The sequence below is a fragment of the Mobula birostris genome, chromosome 13 (assembly GCF_030028105.1).
Source record: "Mobula birostris isolate sMobBir1 chromosome 13, sMobBir1.hap1, whole genome shotgun sequence".
Taxonomy (NCBI): domain Eukaryota; kingdom Metazoa; phylum Chordata; class Chondrichthyes; order Myliobatiformes; family Myliobatidae; genus Mobula; species Mobula birostris.
In genome coordinates this window covers 35,107,270-35,130,899 of record NC_092382.1, presented here as the reverse complement: position 1 = coordinate 35,130,899, position 23,630 = coordinate 35,107,270, and the positions used below count along the sequence as shown (strand labels likewise).

Sequence of the window (23,630 nt, the reverse complement as noted above, 5' to 3'; positions counted from 1 at the left end):
CACTAGGGGAAGAGATGGGGAAATATATATGCCAACTAACCAAAATTCTCCAAGCATTACATTCACAGGTACGACAGGCTTACAAGGAAGAGAACTACCCCGCAGAGAGGGGTGACTATCCTACCATAGGACCTGAGAATTTTGTCCTGATCAAGAACTGGGATCGAGGGAAACTCGGACCTCGGTGGAGAGGACCATATCAGGTGTTACTGACCACTCCCACGGCTGTGAAACTGAAGGGGGAATCTCGGTGAATACATCAAACAGACAACAAACGTGTTACTGAAGGAACATTGTGGATGGACTCTCTCGGACTAAAGGAAAATGTATTGGTGTACGTGTTTATGTCTTTGAGAGGGCTCACCCCAGAATCCGGGGGCCCCCATGTTAACACCTTTCTGTCTCTCTGTCACACCTACGCCAAACAGATAGAACTAGGGGCCTGCTGGGTTTGTGGTGAAATTCCCCAGCATGGTAAAACTATGATTCCAATGTCAGTAATCCCACTCAACCAGAGTGAGGAACTCTCAGCCTGGGCTTTCTTAAATAACACCCGGGGAAGTGAGGTGACGAACTGTGGTCCAGTCAGAGATGACTGTGGCTGTCAGTGTTCTGAGGGATGGTATCTCTCAAACAGAACTTCCTATACTGGGAAACATGCATCCTGGCCATACTTGCAGGTGCCCAGCAGCAGAGAAGCTGAGACTGAGTGATTTTGGATGATCACTTTTCTCTCCTATGGAGTAGCCAGGAATTCATGAGAGATAATCAATTTGGCTACAGCACTTGAGGAGCTGGCCACAATACTGCAGGGGCCCTGACAGAAACATAGGCCCAAGTAACAGAAATATCCACTGCAATGATTGCAATTCGGCAAACATTCCTACAGAATTGTATGGCTTTAGATCTTATCCTGGCTGATAAAGGGGGAACCTGTGCTATTATTGACACAGAATGCTGCATCTATATCCCTGATGACTCTACTAACATTACATCCCTCTCCGAGCACACTGCCAAGGAGACTGACAACATCAAGAAAGTAGGGCAGGATTTACACGGGTTCACCGAAGGGTCGAAATGGTGGTCTTCGAAGGCCTGTTCGGTAATATGTGGGGCGAGATATTGCATTATGGCCTAATAGTTGTACATATCATTGTTATCATTACTGATGTCTGCTGTTTTTACCCACTGATGAGTCAATGCTGTACTCGGTTGCTTTTTTCTGTAAATAAGTTACTGCTTTGTTGATCATGTAATGATCAAAATGAGGGAATGATAAAGTATGTAAAAGGGTTAACACTTCGTTAAACAATAGCAGCCTGTTCTTCTGAATGAAACTGCTGAGGATCAATAGATGTGCAAAGCCATGCTGAGCCATATTTCTTCTTGAGGGTCGCTAGCTAGGGTTTCAGGATGCTTATCTCCATGTGCACTCCTGAGTAGAGATAGGACAGCTTCAGTCTGTTCTCTGTGTTTAAGCCATGATGAATATTTTGTAATTTGTCTTTAGGGTCTATCATGTAGTAAATTACTTTGGCTCCAGCCTGTCTTGCTGTGGCGGGGGGGGGGGGGGGGGGGTGTTATCTGGACAGATATATCTGAGGTGTAAGGGGAATTTTTCGTCATTTAGTGGATTGGGCGGGAACAATCATAGACTGTTCCTGTTTGAGTGACTAACTGAGTAAGTCCTGGGTGCTTCGAATAAAGAGTTTGTACTTATACGGTCTCTGAGTGACATTATTTGGATTCGACTTCCACAGAATGGGAGTGGTTTTAAAGGGCTGAGCTGCTGGAAGCACATTACCAGACCTGGAGTGATTGCAACTTGATCTGCCAGAGGTATAGCTGCTTCTTTTGGGGACATTCCTACCTTCCTTTGTACAGGTATGTAATGTCTACAGGACCAGTGTTTGAGTAAATGAGACTCACCAAACTTTCTCCTGACTGAATCACTGGAATTTCCAAGTCAGATGGGTTCTCTCTAGTTGAGGCTCTCAATCCTCGGGCTGGTTCACTTATTGCTGTTCTCTCGTCTTCAGTTGTGCTTTGCTTCCAGTTGGGGTTTTTCTTCCAATAAATCTCTCACCGCAGGTCTAACTTTAACATGAAAGATAACCAAGCACATTAACAATAGAAAGGAGAACCAAACATTTCTGCTTAATGTTGCTAAGAACAAAACTCACTGAAATTTAAACGTTGAAGGCAAATATAATGATCTCAGTGAGCAATCTTTTATTGTCCCTCACACGTCACAAAACGATATGGGATAAGAAGGAGCCATCATTCAGACATGGTAAGACATAAGACACAGGAACAGAATTAGGTGTTTCGATCCATCTGGTCTGCCCCACCACTCAACCATGGCTGAGTTTTATTCCAACACCATATTCCTGCCTTCCTCCTGTAACCCTAAAGCTACTTAGCAATCATGAATATATTAATCTCTGTCACAAATATACCCAAATGGCAACAAATTCCGCCGATCAGATATCTCTTAGCCAAAAATTTTCTTATCTCAGTTTTAAAGGGAAGCACCTTTATTCTGAGACTGTGCTGTCAGATCACAGGCTCTCCGTCTAATGGAAACATCCTCTCCATGTCCACTGTGTCCAGGCTTTTCAGTTTTCAGTAGATTTTCTTAATCATACATCCCTCCACCACACCACCGTCCCTCCGAATTCCATCAAGCACAGGTCCAGAACCATCAAATGCTCCTCATACATAATGCCGATCATTCCTGAGATTATTCTTGTAAACCTTGTTAGCAACAGTTCCAGGAATAACAAATTGGTACCAAGACAATTTACAGGGAAAATTTGTGCTTTCTTTACTGTTCGACTATCACAGAACAAGCTATTTCCATTTCCAGGTTAAATGAGGTCCATTTCAGGAAATATAAACCATTGCAGGGTGAATGTAATAAAAACGAATCTGGAATTACCACAAACTCTCAGCAGGTAAGGAACAGCTGTGGGGAAAGGAATAAACTTTACAATTCAGGTTAATAACGTTTTGCCATAATAACTTTTTACGTATCCCGTAATGAGTTTAAGGAACCAGCAGGAATGGAACACACCTGGAGTCTGGTTCTGCTGTGAAAACACTCTAATTTTTATTAGTAACGACGCAATACAGTGGTATAAAACCGAGATAAAGCCAACAGGTTAGCACAGTTTCTGCATATATACAGGTGTGTAAATATAAAACCCAAACTTCTTCAAACTTAGGTGGTAAAAGGTACAGTCTTACGATGGAAGGTAAGACAGTTCAGTTCAATGCTCAGGTTAATTAATGAGAGATATTTGTGACCCAAAAGGCGAATGTTGTGAGAAGGCAATTACGTCGACATTCCACAGATCCCACAATAACAATACAAGATAACAACAGCAGAGTAGGTTTTATCTCCGAAGTTGTTCCACCCCACACACGAAGTATCACCGACAGTGATCTTCAACGAATATCCTTTCAACACAAGTGGTACCACACCAGAATTCAGCTACGGGTCATCCCAAAGTGGTGGTCACAGGATACTCAAACAGAATCCACGTATGGATTATCACCAACAGTAGCTTATCACAAAGGGAACTCTGTTCTAGGGAACCACCACCCAGGCAAGGGTCGACACACCGGTGGATTCCACAAGGTTACCCACAACGTGATAGCCACTTATCCATTTCCGTGAATTACGAAATACCTCCAACAGTGATTTTCCACAGAGGTGCCTTTCTTCAGTGAACTACCACACCCAGACAAGGGTAACACACACGTCGCAGGTTTCCCCTCACCAGAGAACCCACTCCTGTGGATTAAATACGTGACAGTCACACCTTCACATTCGAATTGAACTCAAACTCACCCCTTACGAGCTACTTGGAGAGAGAGTCCAAACAGTAACGTCTTTGTCACTCGGTTTCTTCTGTTTCAAACGTTCCTCTCCTCTCTATTCTGCAAACTTCCATTTGCAGCACTTGTGGGAGTCAATTATCAATACTCCGGATCGATCTCAACTCACCCCTTTGGGTTACTGAAAGTTTAAACCAGGACCTCACTCACTGGTGTCCTTCATTGACCGAATCCAACTTGACTCTGAGCATCTGTTTCTCCGTGTCTGTAAGTGCCCTTGAAAAAAGCAAACACGCTGCAGAGAAACCATAACATGAGCTGCTCTCCATAGCAACCGAGCAATTCTGCAGACAGTAGAAATCCAAAAGTGTCCCAAAAGTCAGACCATTTCTCTCGGCATCTTAAAGTGACAGTCCACCTCCTAGGAGTACATAACAGACTCAAACATGTTCACTTTTTCGTGCAGATCTCCATCAGCTTGAGATTCTGCTTGATTTCCACGGAGTGACAGACAAGTGACAGTGAATGTGGTGGATTTCCAAACATAGTTTGAACGCCAAACTCAAGGGTCTATAGAACAGCCTATTTACTCATAGCCTCTCCCTGTGAGAATGGAGTAGCAGCTCATCCTCTCCTCAGATTAGCAGTCATTGCTTCCAAAGGAACTCCAGAAACAAACATCTGATCCCAGACCAGAAATACTCGCTCAACACCTCATGAGCCCAAACAGCTCGATCCCTGGGTCCATTTTACCTGGATCAAAAACAGTGATATCCCAGGACCCAACCTCACAGAGTCACACAGCTGAATCTGCCACTCACCGACCTTGAGAGTCTCACACATTGTCCCCACGTCTCACACTGGGTAGTGCAATCCGGGATTTCCCCACAACCAATGTCCAGCTGCTCGAAATTTCTGCTTCACTGCAGAAGGACAACCATCCAGCCCCATCTGTAGAAGCACTAACCAAAGTCAAAGCCAAAACACCGACAGTCCATTATGCCTGGAATGTAGATCACAGGATTATAGCCCAAGCACCAACTCCCCCAGTACTCTTTGCTGCCAGTAAAATTCTACAGTGTGTCAGCCAGTCACAGTTAAAAACTAGCTCCTCCACACCAATGTACAACAGAACTGGTACCTGATGACCCTCAGGCATTCCAAAAAACGATTTTGGAAATAAATCAGCGAGGCAAAAGGTGCAAAAGAACAGTTCACAATGAAGACAAAGGTTAGAAGAAAGACTGCTGAGGAGGTGGGATGCAGGGTGGACCGAGGTTGATGTATATCACTGAAGCGGGGTGGGGGGGGGGTGTGGAGGAAGGTGGGATGAGCAGACTGGACAGAGTTTGAACAAGATGGGCAGAAATGAGCATATGGAACCAGGTGGGAGAAGGGATCACGGACAATCACTGATGGTCCTCCAGCAATACACAGATACTGTATGAATAGTACTTATAGTTTATACTTTATTGTCGCCAAACAATTGATAACAGAATGTATAATCATCACAGCGATATCTGATTCTGCGCTTCCCATTCCCTGGATTACAAATATTGAATATTAAAAATAGTAAAATTAGTAAACATTAAAAATTTAAATTATAAATCATAAATATAAATTAGAAAAATGGAAAGTAAAGTAGTGCTAAGAAAACGAGAGGTGTGTCCGGATATTTGGAGGGTACGGCCCAGATCCAGGTCAGGATCCGTTCAGCAGTCTTAACACAGTTGGAAAGAAGCTGTTCCCAAATCGGGCCGGACGAGTCTTCAAGCTCCTGAGCCTTCTCCCGCAGGAAGAGGGACGAAAAGTGTATTGGCTGGGTGGGTCGTGTCCTTGGTTATCCTGGCAGCACTGCTCCGACAGCATCAGGTGTAAGGTGAGTCCACGGACGGAAGATTGGTTTGTGTGATGTGCTGAGCCGTGTTCATGATCTTCTGCAGCTTCTTTCGGTCTTGGACAGGACAACTTCCATACTAGGTTGTGATGCACCGTAGAAGAATGCTTTCTACAGTGAATCGATAAAAATTACTGAGGGTTTTAGGGGACAGGCCAAATTTCTTTAGTTTTCTCAGGAATTAAAGGCGCTGGTCGGTCTTTTTGGCAGTGAACTTTGCTTGGCTGGATCAAGTCAGGTCATTTGTGATATTGACCCCGAGGAACTTAAAGCTTTTGACTGTTCCACTTGCGCACCACCGATATAAATTGGGTTGTGCGGTCCGCTACTCCTTCTAAAGTCAACAACCAATTCCTTCGTCTTGCTGACGTTGAGGGATAGATTATTGTCTTCGCACCATGCCACCAGGTTCTTAATTTCCTCTCTGTACTCAAACTCATCATTACCCGAGATACGGCCTACAATTGTTGTATCATCAGCAAACTTATATATTGAGTTTGATGGAAACTTGGCTACGCAATCATGGGTGTACAATGAGTACAGCAGGGGGCTGAGTACACAGCCTTGTGGGGCACCGGTGCTCAGAGTGATTGTAGAGGAGAGCTTGTCCCCTATTTTTACAGCCTGGGTCCTGTCTGTGAGGAAGTTGAAGATCCAGCTGCAGATCTGAGCGCTAAGGCCCAGGTTCCGGAGCGTAGGAATCAGTTTATTTGGAATGATGGTATTAAAGGCAGAGCTGTAGTCAATGAAAAGGAGCCTTATGTATGCGTCTTTATTCTTCAGGTGTCCTAAGGAGGAATGTAGGGCCAGAGAGATGGCATCTGACGTAGACCTGTTGCTCCGGTAGGCGAATTGCAAAGCGTCGAGGTTGGCTGGTAGGCTGTGGTTGACGTGTGCCATAACCAATCTCTCGAAGCACTTCATAGCAACTGATGTCAGAGCCACAGGTCGATAGTCATTCAGGCATGCCACCTTGCTCTTCTTCGGCACTGGGATTATCGTTACCTTCTTAAAACACGAGGGGATCTTAGACTGAAGCAAGGAGCAGTTGAAGATGTCAGCAAACACTCCAGCTAGCTCGCTTGCACAGCCCCGGAGAACCCGTCCTGGGACGCCATCTGGGCTCGTCGCCTTCCTTGGATTTATCTTCATGAAGGCCCTTTTATCGTCCTCCTCGGCGACGATGAATCTCGATGCCACCAAGTCCGGATCATCCGGAGGGAGCGGGACGCTCCTCTTCTGTTCGAATCTTGCGTAGAATACGTTAAGTTCGTCAGGAAGAGAAGCGCCACAGTTATTGATATTCCCAACCTTTTCTTTGCGCCCAGTGATCTCATTTAGACCCTGCATCCCTTTGGTTATCCTGGGCTTCCAACTTGGCTCGATATTGCCTCTTGGCGCCCTTAATGGCTTTCCGGAGTTCACGCCTGGATTCCGTGTAGTGACTGGTATCCCCGGACCCAAAAGCAGCAGCTCTAGCCTTTAAAAGGGACTTGAGCTCATAATTCATCCAAGGGTTCCGGTTAGGGAATACCCGGATCGTCTTGCGAGACACACAGTCCTCCGTGCATTTCCAAATAAAGTCCGTGACAGCTGAGGTATACTCATCGAGGTTAGCTGCCGAGTCCTTGAATAATAACCAGTCCACCAATTCAAAGCAGTCACGGAGGACCTCATCCGTTTCCTCCGTCCAACGCGACACTACTTTTGACACCGTTTCCTCCCGCTTCAGTTTCTGTTTGTAAGCCAGGAGGAGGAGTACGGCCTGATGGTCCGATTTTCCGAAGTGAGGTCGTGGGACGGAACGGTAGGCATCCTTGACTGCTGTGTAGCAGTGGTCAAGTATATTCGGGCCTCTAGTGGGGCAGGAGACATGTTGGTATAACTTTGCAACGCCTTTCTGAGGTTGGCCTGGTTAAAGTCGCCGGCTGTAATGAGCAAGGCCTCCGGATACCTGGACTCAAGTTCACTGATGTTGGCATACAGTATGTTCAGAGCACACTTCACGTCCGCCTGGGGGAAACGTAGACCGTTGTCAGTATGACAGAGGTGAATTCCCGTGGCAGATAGCAGGGACGACACTTCACCGACAGGTGTTCCAGGTCCGGGCTGCAGGAGCTTGTCAGTGCCACTGTGTCCGAGCACCACCCAGTGTTGATCAGTAGGCAGACACCACCTCCCCTCGTCTTGCCCGAAGACGCCGTACGGTCCATCCGATGGATCGAAAATCCTTCCGGTCGGATGGCACAGTCGGGGGTGGCAGGGGAGAGCCAGGTGTCGGTGAAACAGAATACACAGCAGTTCTGCATCTCCTTGCAGTAGGTGAGTCTCCCTTTAAGATCATCCATCTTGTCCTTTCCTGTAATACCATGGCGCCTTAACTTGGTAAGCAGCCTCATGTGTGGCACCTTGTCAAAGGCCCTCTGAATGTCTAAGTATCCACGTCCATGTCCCCTTTAGTATCGAATGTTTAATTTCCTCAAGAAGTCCCAACAGGTTCGTCAGATAGGATTTTCCCTTTAGGAAACCATGCCGACTTTGTCCTGTCTTGTACTGTGTGTCCAGGTGCTTCACAACCTCTTCGTTGACAATTGACTCCAAAACCTTGGCAATCACTGTTGTCAGGCTAATTGATCTATAATTTATTTTCTGCTGTCTTCCTGCTTTCTTAAAGAGTAGAGAGACATTTGCAATTTTCAGTCCTCTGCCTGATTAATGTTTGAAAGATCATTACGAATGCCTACACAATCTTGAGCGCTACTTGCTTCAGAACCTTAGTGTGGCTCTGACATCAATTGCTATGAAGTGCATCGAGCGATTGGTTTTGGCACAGATCAACCACAGCCTACCAGTCAACCACGACGCTTTGCAATTCGCCTACCGGAGCAACAGGTCAACGGCAGATGCCATCTCTCTGGCTCTACATTCCTCCCTAGAATAAAGACGCATATGTAAGGCGCCTTATCATTGACTACAGCTCTGCCTTTAATCCAATCATTCCAAATTATCTGATTCCTAAGCTCCGGAACCAGGGCCTTAGCACTCAGATCTGCAGCTGGATGTTCAACTTCCTCACAGACAGAACCCAGGCGATAAAACTAGGGCACAAGCTCTCCTCTACAATCACTCCGAGCACCGGTGCCCCACAAGGCTGTGTACTCAGACCCCTGCTGTACTCACTGTACACCCATGATTGTGTCGCCAGGTTTCCATCGAACTCAATATATAAGTTTGCTGATCAGAGAACAATTATAGGCCGTATCTCGGGTAATGATGAGTTTGAGTACAGAGAGGAAATGAAGAATCTGGTGGCATGGTGTGGAGACAATAACCTATCCCACAACGTCAGAAAGACGAAGGAATTGGTTGTTGACTTCAGAAAGAGCAGTGGACCGCACGACCCCATTTACATTGGTGGTGCGCAAGTGGAACAGGTCAAAAGCTTTAAGTTCCTCGGGGTCAATATCACAAGTGACCTGACTTGGTCCAACCAAGCAGAGTCCACTGGCAAGGAGCCCCACCAGCGCCATTACTTCCTGAAAAAAAATAAAGAAATTTGGCCTGTCCCCTAAAATCTTCACTAATTTTTTTGATGATCGCAGAAAGTATTCTTCTAGGGTGCATCACAACCTGGTATGGAAGTTGTCCTGTCCAAGAGCGAAAGAAGCTGCAGAAGATCGTGAACACAGCGCAGTACATCACACAAACCAATCTTCCGTCCGTGGACTCACTTCACACTGCGCGTTGTCGGAGCAGTGCTGCCAGGATAATCAAGGACACGATCCACACAGCCAACACACTTTTCGTCCCTCTTCCGTCCGGGAGAAGGCTCAGGAGCTTGAAGACTCGTCCGGCCCGATTTGGGAACAGCTTCTTTTCAACTGTGATAAGACTGCTGAACGGATCCTGACCCGGATCTGGGCCGTACCCTCCAAATATCCGGACCTGCCTCTTGTTTTTTTTTTTCTTTTTTTTGCACTACCTTACTTTCCATTTTCTATTTTCTATTTATGGTTTATAATTTAAATTTTTAATATTTACTATCGATTTGTACTCCAGGGAGCGGGAAGCGCAGAATCAGATGTCGCTGTGATGATTGTATGTTCCGGTATCATTAGTTTGGCGACAATGAAGTATAAAGTATAAAGTATCTGGTCCGGCTGACATATGCACCCTCAGGTCTTTCAGCCTTTACTGCACACTCTCCTTGTTATAGTCACTGCACTCACGTCTGTTCCCTCACAGCCTTTAACATCCGGCTTTCCACAGTGAAGTCTTGTGCAAAATATTCACTTGGTTCATCTGCCATCTCCATGCCCCTCGTTATTTTTTCTCTTTCCTCATTTCCAGTTCTGCAGCATAACACCGATATGTCACTCTCCTTCATTCCCCAGGTGTGTGACATTTTTGCCTTTTTAATAAAGGGTTTCAGTTCAAGAGTCAGGAAGCAATGCTGCAGCGTTATAAAACATTGGTCAGGTTACATCTGTAATATTGCATTTAGTTTCGGTCGCCCCGCTATAGGAAGGATGCCGAAACTTTGGAAAGTAGGAGTTGCACAATTTTGTATTGTTCTTCGCAGAGTGCCAGAAGAGAAACGGAGACAGAAATGTTTATACCATTCGTAAATAGAGTAGGAAGCTGGTATCATTCTCACAGCATCAAAATACCGAATACCAGGAGGCATGCAGTTCGGTGAGAGGGGAAAACGTTCAAAGCACACGTCGTTAAAAGAAAGCAAACAAAGAGTTGTGGGTGTCTGGAACCCATTTCTGGGGTGGTGCTGGGGGTAGGTGAAACAGTGGCGTTCATGAGGCTCTTAGACAGGCAAAGAAACACACAGGGAACGAAGGGATATAGACAACATGCAGGTGGATGGATTAGTTTGTGGGGATCTGGGATCTGGTTCAGTCTCTCCACCTGTACGACACAGTGATACAGAATGCAATTAAGATAATGAACGTGTGTGGTTCAGTGTAACAGTGGAATATGTAATTGGCTTTTGCTCAGTGTGAAACTGAATGACTTCTGTCCGAGACAGTGGAACTGATGAGCTGTCGGTATCCCTGTGTGTGTGTGTGTCTGTGTGTGTGTGTGTGTGTGTGTGTGTGTGTGTGTGTGTGTGTGTGTGTGTATGTGTGTGTGGGGTGGGGTAGGAGCAGGAGGGAATTGAAGCACAATAGGACAGTTGAAAATGGGAAATCGAAGGGACAGAAGCACAGTGTCGGTGAAATCTGTTTGCTGATGAACAAAAGCATGAGCGCTGTAAATTGGCTGCTCTGAGAGAAAACTCAGACATCGACATTATTTCCACCGAATGAGTCACAGCTGACGTAACACCCAAGAATTTTGATATATTTCTCTTCAAACTGCCCAATATTTACATCAGAGTCAATGGTGTTGATTTAAAGTGTTTGTTCAAGTAATTTTAACTAATGAAGTTAGTCAGAGGTATCTCTGGAGACTGATCCTTTGTATAAATCAGGAACGTCTTGAATACATCAGCGCAGAGTTTCTGCCGGAGCTGTGAATTCAGGAGCGACAGGTCAGGTTCTCACTGAAATGGGGTATCCAGTCATCTTGAGAATAGGGGAAGTTTACTATCCTTTTATTTCAGCCGTTGGAATTCCCGGTAAGCCGCCGTTTCAGCCTCTGTAGGTGGGAACTGAAGTTGAATTCCAATGTTGTGATTGTTTCTGTCGCTGGATTCCACTGCTACATGTCTTTTCCCAGTCTTCCACATTTCAGGAATGTAATGAACACCGGGAAAGTGGATTTGGGGATCTGGATCTAAAAACAAACCGACGCTGGAATTCAGCGATACTGGAATTCATGGATCAGGCAGAGTTCTCCCAGCTGCTTCGGTTCAACAGTGTGATGTTCGGGTTTCTGTGCTTTTGGTCCGGTAGTGGCTGCACTGAAATCGCAAATATTGTGTTTACGCTGCATCCGGTGTTTATGCGATTGATTGTCTGCATTTGTATGTCAGCGGTCGTGAGAGGTGCAATAATCAAAGCTTCGACTGGTAGTGACACTTTAGTAAATGTGAGGAGTTCCATATTGTAGCGTGAAACTTGTGGATTTTTAATAAATGTGTGCGCTGTGACTGACTGTGAAGCAGTTGATGGACAACTCAGCGAAGTCATTACTAACCCAACTATCATAACCGAACCACCGTGTGGCTTCATTGTTATCAATACTATGAAATGTATTATATTATATCTACATCTCACACCGATACAGTTATCTAAAAGCGACACTGAGTTGGCTACTGGACGATGAATTCCTCTCCCCTGCTTCCCTGTGATGGTTTCAATGGGAGGTGTCCTATCTCTCTCTCACGTTGTCTGAGATTGCGTTGTAATTGTGGTAACAGTCAATATGCTGTTGTAAAGTCACTGAGGTGGCAAATACTGGATTAAGAAAGAGACTGGGAAATACTTTAAACACTAAACCCTAATCTGCTTGAATGGAAAGAGAAATTTTAAGAGGTTTTTCAGGGTCCCCTCTGAGAACATTTATGAGAAGATACAATTTAACAGTTTATCCCACATATTCTGTTTTGACTGGTCGCGTGTTTCTGCATTTCTCGTATATTTTTGTACCGTCCTTCGGTTGTCCTGACAGGGAGAGCCATGGAAGTTGATGATTGTCTCACGGAAGTATCCCGCAGTCAGGGTGCGGATTTATTCAGTTTATGACACGAAACGCGGAGGCGCCGTTAGAAAATGTTCCATCCAGTATGGACTCTGAGGAGGTAATAACCCAGTTTTAACGTTCCACTGCCACTTCATATTTCGGTCATCAGTAATGAATCCGTATACAAATTATATTGATTTTATTTTACAGTGTAAAATCCTTCTCTCTCTCGTCCAGATCTGCGCCCTCTTTGGACCCTTCCACGACTAAGCGCAACAATATCATTGAGTTATTAGAGCATCCCCTCACACTGCTGCATTGGCCCCAGTCAGTGTTTTTTTCTTCAACTTGCTGCTCCCTGTCTCTCTTTCAGCGAACCTGCTGGCCATTGTGATTGTGTCCCGGGGAAGGTGCGGTCTGTCCAAATGCGTCAATCGTTACCTGATGGGAATGGCCGCGGCCGATCTCTTGATGGTTATCTCCTATCCGCTGCTGACGTGGACTGCTTGGATTTATTTTCCCCGATCATTCCGGTTCATCACTCCTGTGTGCAGATTCGGTGCATGGTTAATTTTTTCGAGCACCGCGGCCTCTGTCTGGCTGACTGTCGCTTTCACCGTCGATCGATTTGTGGCTATTTGCTGTGAGAAGCTGAAAACAAAATATTGCACCGAGAGAACGGCGGCTGTGGTTATCGGGACAGTGAGTGTGCTGGCCTGTTTGGAGTGTGTCCCCTGGGGATTTGTATACGAGCCTTTGGTAGTAATTGATGGTGTTCCCTGGTATTGTGTTTATACATCGAGCTACAAAAGTTCCCCCTCATGGGCGGCATTTGCAATGTTTCACCGCATTTTAACCCCTTGTGTCCCATTCTTTCTGATTTTGCTGCTCAATATTCGAACTGTTAGGAAGATTCTAGCAGCCAGCCGAGCCCGCCGGGGGCTCCGGGGACGAAGGAATGGAGAGAATGACAAGGACCGGGAGATGGAGAACCGACACAAATCCATCGTTTTGCTCTTCAGCTTAACCGGTAGTTTCATACTGTGCTGGATAACACGGCAGGCATTTTACATCTATCAACGGATTTCAATGAGTTTTGTTTATTATTCTGTGACAGATCCCCGCTACCTCACTGAAGAAATATCGGGAATGCTGCAGATTCTCGGTTCCTGCACCAACACTTTTATTTACGCTCTGACCCAGAGCAAATTCCGAGAAGAAATCAAGAATATGCTGAAATACCCAATGAATCGGATTTTGAAACTCGTTAAACGTTCGAAATAAATACTGTAAATTATTACAAACAGACTGTCTTCACGATCCCTGTTCTGTAAAGCCACTTGTGTATAAATGGAAACAATGTGATGAACAGACTTATAGAACGAAAACGGGAGAAAATCTGCTGATGCTGGAAATAGAAAACAACACACACTATCATAATTTACTCTTTTATATATTTTCTGTCTGGTCTGCTGAGTTCCTTTAACATTTTGTGTGTTTTGTGTTAGAGCAATAAACCAGTTGCTTACAGCTGATTCCGGCGGCATCACTTGCTTCAGCGTCCCAGAGAAATCCACCTTGTCCCTTACCTCACGCCCCGATTACATTGAACATTGTGGCAAATCTGTTACCCTTGTTTCCCTGTTCTAACAAAACTGCCTGATCATGTGGTATACTTTCGTCAGTAACAACCACTCCTGCTCCTGTCATAACCCGGCCTTTCATTCACCCTCGTTTTCTCCTCTTTCTCAACCTGTAGGTTCTCTTTCTCTCTGACATCATGAACTATCTTCCAGTAGCACAATTGTAACTGTCTTACATACAACAACAAAATATCATTGTCTTTACTGCAGAGAGTGTGTGTGTGTGTGTAAGAGAGAGAGAGAGAGAGAGAGAGAGAGAGAGAGAAGTGAAGACAATGTAAAGTTTGGGATGCTGAAATTGTACTGGGTCTCGGAGGAATATGAGGAATCAACAAGCAAGTCAAATTGTGAATCGCGAGAGAGAATAGAGATGAGGAAATGACTAGAGTGAAGCGTATTGACAGGAATCCCAGGCAATTTTATCCATACAGTGTAAATAAAAATGGAAACATTATAAACACACCATGATTAAATTGAAGCTTGTGGTGAATCTGTTACCCCTGCTTCCCGGTTCTGACAAGAAGGCCTGACCTTGGAGTATATTTTCATCTGTAACTATAATATCCCCCATATTGACTGGGATCTTTAGTGTAGAGGCTCAGAGGAGAAGAATTTGTCCGCCGATATCCTGGAAAGACTGAGCAATATTTACCGTCTATACTACGTCGGTTTGTACAGATTTAGCATGTCACCTGAACTTAGGCCAACTTCTAGAGTGGTATAGTGGAGAGTACCCTGACTGGTTGCATCATTGTCTGGTGTAGAAACACAAAGTTCCTTGAATAGAATAAACAATGGAAAGTTGTGGATGCAGCCAGTCCATCAGATGTACATCCCTCCCCACCGCTGAAAACATCGACAAGGAGTGAAATCACAGGAAAGCAGCATTCAACATCAGGGACGCCCATCACCCAGGTGATGCTCACTTCTCCATGCTGCTGTCCAGAAGGAGTGACAGGAGCGTCAGGTCCCATAGCAACAGGTTCAGCAATACTTCTACTCGTAAATGATCAGGCTCCTCCAGTAGAGGGGATAATTTAACTTACCCCAACTATGAACTCACATGAGAGTTCCTTGCCCTTCCCGTCGCCTATTGTTGTAGAAGGTACTTCACAACGCCCAGAGTCTCACCAGTGTCCTCTTTGTCCTATTCCTCCTCTTCACCCCGGCCCATCGGTGCCTCCCCCACCCCCGAGGAACATATGTACACATGTGAATTCAATGAGTCAGTTTTTAGAATTAAATCATATATACGCAAGACGATATTAAACAGTCCATTACTGTTTCAAGGTTAAATACCGCTATTGCCATCTGGAACACAGTCGATCCCGGATTGTATCGGTGGACATTGGATGTTCTTTCGCCAGCCATTCTGTGTCCGGCAGTAGCCACTGTAAGTGAATGTCTCACCGCATCCCTGACGCTCACATTAACCAGGGATTCGCCCATTTTAAGTCAGTACGTCACTCCAAACTTTGTGCTCATTTCTACCATCACTCCCTTTCCAGTGACGCGGCGGGCATTTGGAGTCATTCTGGGCTTCTTCTCGTCCCTAGAAGTCAAATGTGATTGTTAACCGCTGTGGTTCTGAAATCCACCCGTAGCCTCTCTGTGTCACAAACACGGATTCGGCAATTGCGCTTGTTGACATGCACGTGTTAAGTAATTATTACTTCATTGTGGTAATATTGAACTCCACACTCGTCTTCGTAGTGCTTGTTCGAGACTTGGACATAGCTACGCTTTGTTATCTGTATTCCATCTTGGCTGAAACATTGGACTGTGGATTCAGCTGACTCTGAAGACTGGCGGTGTTCGTTTTATTCTCGGTTGTTCTTTTCAGCCGCAGTATTGGCTTCGTTTTCCATTTGAGCAGTTTGGTCAACGGCCCTGTTTGGTCTAGTGGTTATTGTTTTCTTTTTTCCCTTTAACACTGTTCGCATTAAGGTCTGTGAAATATCGACCGGCTCCAGTGTCTCTCACTCCGCACTTGGGTCATATCCGAACCGGGTGACGCTCTGCCCCTTCCGCGTCCCTCCTTCTCCTGCGCCCCTGCCTGTCTCAGTGACTCTCCCTCTTCCACACCGCTCTACGTCTCCGCTGACCTTTTGATGTGTCATTCACACATTCACTCCTTCTCTGCCGCTCACTTTAACCAAGGCGTCACTAACTCCTTGGTGCCCCTGTCAACACAACCGACGGGTTCTTTTTCAGCCAGTACACCTCTCCCTTTGCCTGGACAAAATTAACCGTTGTGACGGTCGTTTTCAATCGACGTTTTACTCCTTTCCTTCCAGGCTCTCTTTTTAACCAAGTTATCACTAACCCAACCAGCCCATCAGACACTTTCGGTCAGTGCGTCATTCCTTCCCAATCGACCATTTTACATCAACCCATTACCCTCTCTTTCTTCTCAATGTGTCAGTCCTTCTCCTTTGGCCATTTTATCCGGTGGGCCTCTCCTTCCCTTTTTGCCCGTCACTCCCTCCTTTCGGCCAAAATAACAAAGGCGTCAGTGATCATTTCATGTCGGCCCGCCACGCCCTTTGGATTTCAGTAAGTCGCCACTTTCCTGATATCCATTTTCTGTCTGTGTATTTTCCATTTTCTTTCTGTGTATTTTCCCTCCCTGGTGACCATTGTCATCCCGCTTCCTAGTGACGATACTAACTCGGCGCTTCACTCTCTCCCTGGTGACAATTTTAAAGTCTGGCTTTTTAACTCCGTCCCTAGCTCCAACACATAACTTCCTCCCTGGTGTTGGCCAGAAGAGACTACATTCTAATCAAGGACAGGAGACGCAGGTAGACTAGTTGTCATTGTTTCCCCCTATTTTGTGGACGCTGAATTGATTCTTGCTGTTGGATAATCTAATAGGAGTATTTGAATATGGATATAAGCAATAAAGTATTGACCTGCTAAATCTGAGGCGTTCTCACGGGAGTATCTACTTGTTATGTACAATGCCAGATTTACCAAAGAAGCAATCTGTAATCTCGTGAATCTCTGCCTGGGTTGCCTTTTTTAACTGTACTGGACCAGTCAGAGTGTAAAGGCAGAAAGATACAGGGCTAGGGTGGGCAGAATCACGAAACAATGTTGGTTGTAGCCCTGTACAATGACCAGTGAGAAGGTCACCCAGGTAGTTCAGCTGAGCTTGAGCCAAATGGACGGAGATCCAACAGTCCAGTTGATGAGGGACGTTATAAGACTCAGGAGCTCCAAATACGCAGGGGCGATAACTCTCCAGCAACCAGAGACCTACCGCCGCGGATAAGGTGGATCCCAGGGACACGTGGTGATCGGGACCACAGGCAATGCCTGGACAGCCAAGTCACCTTTTCCAGGGTAATAACTTTTCTCTTCATTCAAGTAGGGTGCACGCCTGGGAGATAGTTTGTGAACCCGCGCTTTTTAGTTCAGAAAATAGCAGATACTTTTCGGCAAACACTGATTCTCTGTGCCTCACTGATCATTATTACAAAGGGTAATTCTTGTAACAGAACTGGCGTCCCTGTTGGGGTTCGAGGATAAATCTCTTTGTTCAGCTGGAGACTCGAGTCGGACCCCGTGTGTGAGGTACAGAGAGATCTGAGACTGGGTAGTTAGCGGTTGCTTCCACCTCCAACCCCCCAGGAAGAAGAATTCAGGAAATTCAGAAAGTCCAAAAGACTTGGATTGTTTTGAATGGAGGATGACTGGCAGAAAATTTAAACAATTACAAAAATCAGTCGTAGTTGCTAGTTTAATGGATGATTTGATTAAATTACGAGAAAGTGCTAACGCAGAATGGCACAGATTAGAAGGGGATGACGAATGTCAACATAAAGCAGAAGCCGAGCGACATAGGTTACAACAGGAAGTTCTGGAATATCTGCAAAGAGCTGACGCCAAGCGAGAGAGGTTAGAGGGAGAACACAAAAGGTTCCAAAAGGACATAGAAACCTACTATTTGAGATTGCCTTGGAGCCCTTGGCAATCACTCTTCGTGATTCACCCAATATTTTTGGCATTATTCGTGGGGATGGGACGCATAAGGTATCATTATATGCAGATGACCTGTTAATATATATCTCTAATCCAGAGAAATCCATCCCTGCAGTAATATTACTACTTGCTCAGTTTAGTAGTTTTTTTTCTGGTTATAAATTGAATCTTAATAAGAGTGAGCTTTTTCCATTAAATATTCAAGTTCCAATCTATTAACAATCACCATTTGGACTGGTTACAGATTATTTTACTTATTTGGCTGTTAAAATTATTAAGAAGCATAAGGATCTATTTAAAGTTAACTTTTTACCCCTCATTTGTCATGTTAAACAATTGCTTACCAACTGATCCCCATTGTCCTTATCATTGATTGGTCAAGGTGACTATTTTACCTAAATTTCTGTATCTATTTCAGGTGGTACCAATCCTCATCTCTAAATCCTTTTTTGATATTATTGATTCTAAAATTTCTTCATATATATGGCAGAATAAAAAATCCTAGATTAGGTAAGAAATATTTACAGAAATCAAAAAACGATGGCGGTTTGACATTGCCGAACTTTAGATTCTATTACTGGGCAATTAATATTCAATGTCTGATGTTCTGGATACAAGATTTGGATGAAATTCAATGTCCACGATGGGTGAACCTCGAGTGTGAGTCTGTACAGGGGTTCTCATTGGCTTCTATTTTACGGGTTTGTCTTCCCTTTGTACTTAATAAACTAAATAAACAAAAGATTAATCCAATAATTAAACATACAATACGAGTATGACTTCGATTTCGTAATTTTTTTTAGATTGAATAAATTTGTCCTATCAAGTCCTATTAGATCCAATTTTGTTTTCTTCCAACCATCCAGAACTGATCGAGCTTTTCTTTTATGGAAAACGAAAGGAATAACATGTTTTCGTGATTTATTCATGGATAATTATCTCATGTCCTTTGAACAGTTGTCCAATAAATACAATTTGCCTACATCACATTTTTTGAGATATTTACAGATTAGAAACTTTTTGAAGGTTATTTTACCTACTTTTCCAATATCACATCAAGCTGAAATTTCAGAAAATATTTCAGGTTTAAACTCCTATCAGAAGAGTTTAATAGCAATTGTTTATGATTTAATTACGAAAATACCTTTAGGTATGGCTGATAAAAATAAGAATGAATGGGAAAGAGAACCTCAGGCATCTTTACCTATAGAGAAATGGAAGAAAATTATCCAACTAGTTCACACTTCTTCAATGTGTGCCAGACACGCTTTGATACAATATTATGTGGTTCATAGGGCCCGTATGTCTAAGGATAAGTTAGCTGTTTTTTATGGTCATATAAATCCTGTCTGTGACAGATGTAATTCTGAGCTAGCTCCCTTGACACATATCTTATTGTTTTTCATGCTTTTGGAAAAATATTGTAAAGACATTTTTGATATTATTTCAGTAGTTTTGCGGATTCATTAACAACCTCATCCTATTACTGCATTTTTTTTGTACTGCCAGTGATGGACTCCAGTCATTTATCCCCTTCAGCTTGTCGTTTGATTGCATTTGTTACATTAATATCCAGAAGATCCATTTTTTTCAATGGAAAGATTCTAATCCCCCTACTACATTTCAATGTTTTTTTCCCCAAACCATAACATGTTTAAAGTTGTAAAACAATTAGGAGAGGTACTATCGATCCTTCCATTAAATTTGAAAAAAAAACGTGGAGGCCATTTATTCAACATTTTCATATGATGTCAGCTGACCTTTTCCAAATCTTTTTAAATAACTTTTTGTTTGTGTATAGAGGAGCGGAGTTAATGACAAATAATGACTTTAACCGATGAAATATGGCAGCCCAGTCTTTGTTTTGTTTTATTTTGTTTTTTTTTAGTGTAGGGGGTAAAAATTTGCTTTATTTTCTTTTCATGTTCAGTTATTAAGAGATTGGGAGGTTTAAATGAAATATATTACTCGGAGTCTGTGTCTGTACACGTTAATCGTTATCAATGTAATCCCGATCTATTTGTATTGTTATCATTGTTATGTTTATCAATTTGAAACTCAGTATAAAAGATTGAAACAGAAAGAAAGGAGGTAGAAACCTTCAGAGGAAGGATTACTGAGTTACAGGGTCAGAGAGGTACGGGCTTGATGCATGTGAAACAGCTTCAGTTGAAGTGTGAGAAATTACTTGAAGAAAATAAAAGTAAACTAGATATCAGTGATGCGTCACCGGCGGTCTGATCGTTCCGTTTACTGTATGTTGAAGTGATGGGTCACTTTGAAGGAGGAAGTCCTGCCAGTGACCTCACTCACGTTCGAGAAGTGTAAAGAAATTAATTGCTAATCTTCACGCTCGATGGCGAAACTTTGCTTTCATTCATGAAATACCTGAATCTACAGCATATTGTTTGCGCGCATTCACAGTAACCTGTCCAGTTCAGGAAACTGTCAATATGACCAATTGGAGATGAAGGGAATTCCCTGGCTGACGACATTAGGATTAATGCAAAGGTTTTTTTTCAGCATAACATGGACACGCAAACGCTGATGGAAAGTGCTGGTACCGTAGAGGTACAATATATTCAATCTAAACGGAGAGCAGAAGTTCTAAACATAGAGACAGGACACAAAAATAATACTTCCTGTCGATATTCGTCAGAAAATCGGTCTTTGCAGTTGTAGTGCTCACTAAAAGAAAGAGGAAATTCTACCGCTGTTCTCCATAAATAATTATCGATATTCTCATGTCCGTAAAAAAAGAACAAATTCCCAGGGCTGAGACAGATCTTATCCCATGGCGTGTGTGGTAGTCTGGGTGGAAATTTCTAAACACATGGAGAAACACAGCACAGAAACAGCCCACTCGGCTCGTGTAGTCATGCTGAACTATTCTGCCGAGTCCCATTGACCTGCACCATGACCATAGCCCTGCACTCCATTTCCAAACTCCTGTTGCATCTGTACTTATCCAAACTTCTGTTGCATGTGTAGCCGACTAGGCTTGCCCGCACGTTCGTCTAGGGAAATCAGCTTTCGGCCCCACCAAAACAGAGCATTCAAACTTGGGTGGATGTTGTGTAAGTACCCCAGTTCAAGCTCACAATGCAAATTTCAGACAGTACGCAATAACCGAGTCAATGATGACACGTTATAACTCTTATTTTGTTGTGTGGTTAGTAGAAATATAAAAGACAAAAGCGCCACTCTTATTAAAGTTAACATTTCGTGCACACAATTTGTTGAAGCTCACGCCTCTGGGGTCCCTCCTTTAACGACCTCCGCCGAAACGCCACCATTCTCCGGACGCTCGAATTCCCATATTCTCCGTCCGCTGAACACCGAGCGCTCCCCGCACTCGTTCTTCCTGTTTCCTCGCCTCGACCGAAAGCCCGCGAGCAAACTCGGTTCCCAGACATACAAGATAGAATAACATGTCTCCCATTGGTTAGTTTCCCGTTATCTGTAAGTATAACCCAAACATCGCAGCTACAGAGAAACCAGTACATCAGCAGTTCGCAATACAAGGAAGCCACTACAGCAGTCTTAGCAGCTAACATTACTGAGAACCCCACACATGTTGTAATCAATCCTCCGCTCGTTACTCCCGAAGCCAGCCTGTTCCACTCTCACCACCCGCATGTTCCCCTTAAGAATTTCACCCTGCACCCTTAACCTCTGACCATTAGTCCCACCCAGCCTCAGTGGGAAAGAGCCTGCCCACAATTACCCGATCCAATCCCTAAAAATCTCTATGAACTCATTCAATTTCATTGCTATCTTTCCTTCCGAAAGGTGACCAGGACTGCACACAATATACCTAATCGGCCTCACTAACGTCTTATTCAACTCCAACATAACATCTCATCTCCGATACTCAATACCTTGACCTATTAAGGTCAATGTACCAAAAGTTCTCTTTACCACCCTGTCGACCTGTGATGACACCTTCGAGAGATTATGGATCTCTATTCCCGGATCCCTCTGTTCCACCGCACTCATCGGTGCCCCAACATTCAACGTGTAAGCCTCCCAAAGTTCAACGGCTCGCAGTTCTGTGCATGAAATTCCATCTACCACTTTTCAACTCAATTTTCCGGCTGATCCAAAGACGCTAAGTGACTCTAACAGATTTTCGGGAAGTCTGATAAATTTAGAACTCACGCCAATGACATTAAATCTGTGATAAGTCTGAAGGAACGAGCTGTTCCAGAGTTTTAAGTCTACAGATCCCCATAGGCAAAACACCAAAGAATATGCGCTGTATTTCCCCCGCGTTTCTTTACCCAGACCGGGGTGAGAACAGAACGGCTTCCTGGATGTAACAGATTCCCGGAGCCAGTGAACGATGAATCCCCAGCCCAACATTTCCATCTAAACTGGAATGCATGCTTCCTTTAATTACATGAGACACGGCGCACAAGAACAGAGACATGATATTGTTGTACATCCTTCTACTCAATACACTGTGTAATCATTGGAGTTTCATGGAACAAAACGCCAGACACAGTTCCACTGTATCTCGGTACACGTGAGAGGACTAATCCGAAACCAGCACGAAACCGATGAGCCGGATAGGTTTGTGACTGCTGTAGCGAAACACCCTGAGGCTGAGAGGATCGCGATTATTGGCAGATGATAACCAGTTTGTAATGTATCCCACGCAAGGAGGCGTCAGCATCCAGGCACCATAGCTGGTTCTGAAGTACAGCGAACACAGAGAATATCGGATCGCTTTGTTCCTCACCGGGTGAGTTGCTGCAGATCTGAAACCGATTGCGTGAGCGCCCGGCGGCGGCAGAGAGTCTGACAGATCAGAAGGATCTGGGTGAGGATTTGGATAGAAGGGGCATGAAAGTTTCGGTATCCACTTCTAGTCATGGAGAATACCTTTCCCGGAAATGACGTGACGCCGTTTCGTACTCTGAGAACTTGCGAACCTGTGATATCCAAGTAGCCGCTCACTTCTCACTGTGATCCGGAAAAGGGAACTCCATGTGAGCGGCCTGATCTGTCCACGTACTGTGACTCCCCCATGGCGGGGAGACCGATTCAGATTTGCTCTCCAGATAGATGGAATTGGAATCGGTTTAATATTGTCACATGTACTGAGATGCTGTGAAATTCCAGTCCTGTGTACAGTTCAAATCATTGTATAGAGCCGTGAAGTAGAATAAACAGAACAAGGTCAAACAATAACAATGCTGAATAAAATGTAACAACTACAGATACACTGAACAACTAGGAGACAAAAAAGGAGGAAAATCACAACGGAATAAACTGGGAGGTGAAGAAACAATATTATCGTACTCGGGATCATTTCAACAATATTTTATCAGCGGAGTAGAAGACCTGCCCGAGCCTGTAGTTATGTATTTGCTGTACTCTGTAGTTTTACTCGTGCTTTCCTGATCTTTCCAGAAAACAGCTCCTCGGTCAGCTTTCCTTCCTCTCTGCTCAGTGAGACACATTCAGTGATACAGTTTCGGTCTAATCCGGCCTCTGTGATGGCGGCAACCCGTAGAGTTTCGGCTCTCTTCAACCAGCCGCGTTCGATAAAACCTGATAGCGGCCGTGCTCTAAAGAAATTGTTAATTTTGTCACCACACAGTACCGTAAGATCG

At 44.3% G+C, this 23,630-nt stretch overlaps 1 protein-coding gene across 1 annotated transcript in view; it reads right to left on the bottom strand.

Annotated features, from left to right (window-relative positions):
* LOC140207889 (uncharacterized) overlaps nt 1–21,648 on the bottom strand; it is a 28,578-nt gene extending 6,930 nt beyond the window's left edge. Inside the window, exons 1-3 of the mRNA XM_072276433.1 lie at nt 21,570–21,648; nt 21,260–21,469; nt 12,083–12,153 (exon numbers count right to left, since the gene is read on the bottom strand). Of these exons, the coding sequence (XP_072132534.1) occupies nt 12,083–12,153; nt 21,260–21,469; nt 21,570–21,648 (360 nt within the window). The remainder of the gene's footprint in view (nt 1–12,082; nt 12,154–21,259; nt 21,470–21,569) is intronic.
* Nucleotides 21,649–23,630: the final 1,982 nt, after the last annotated feature.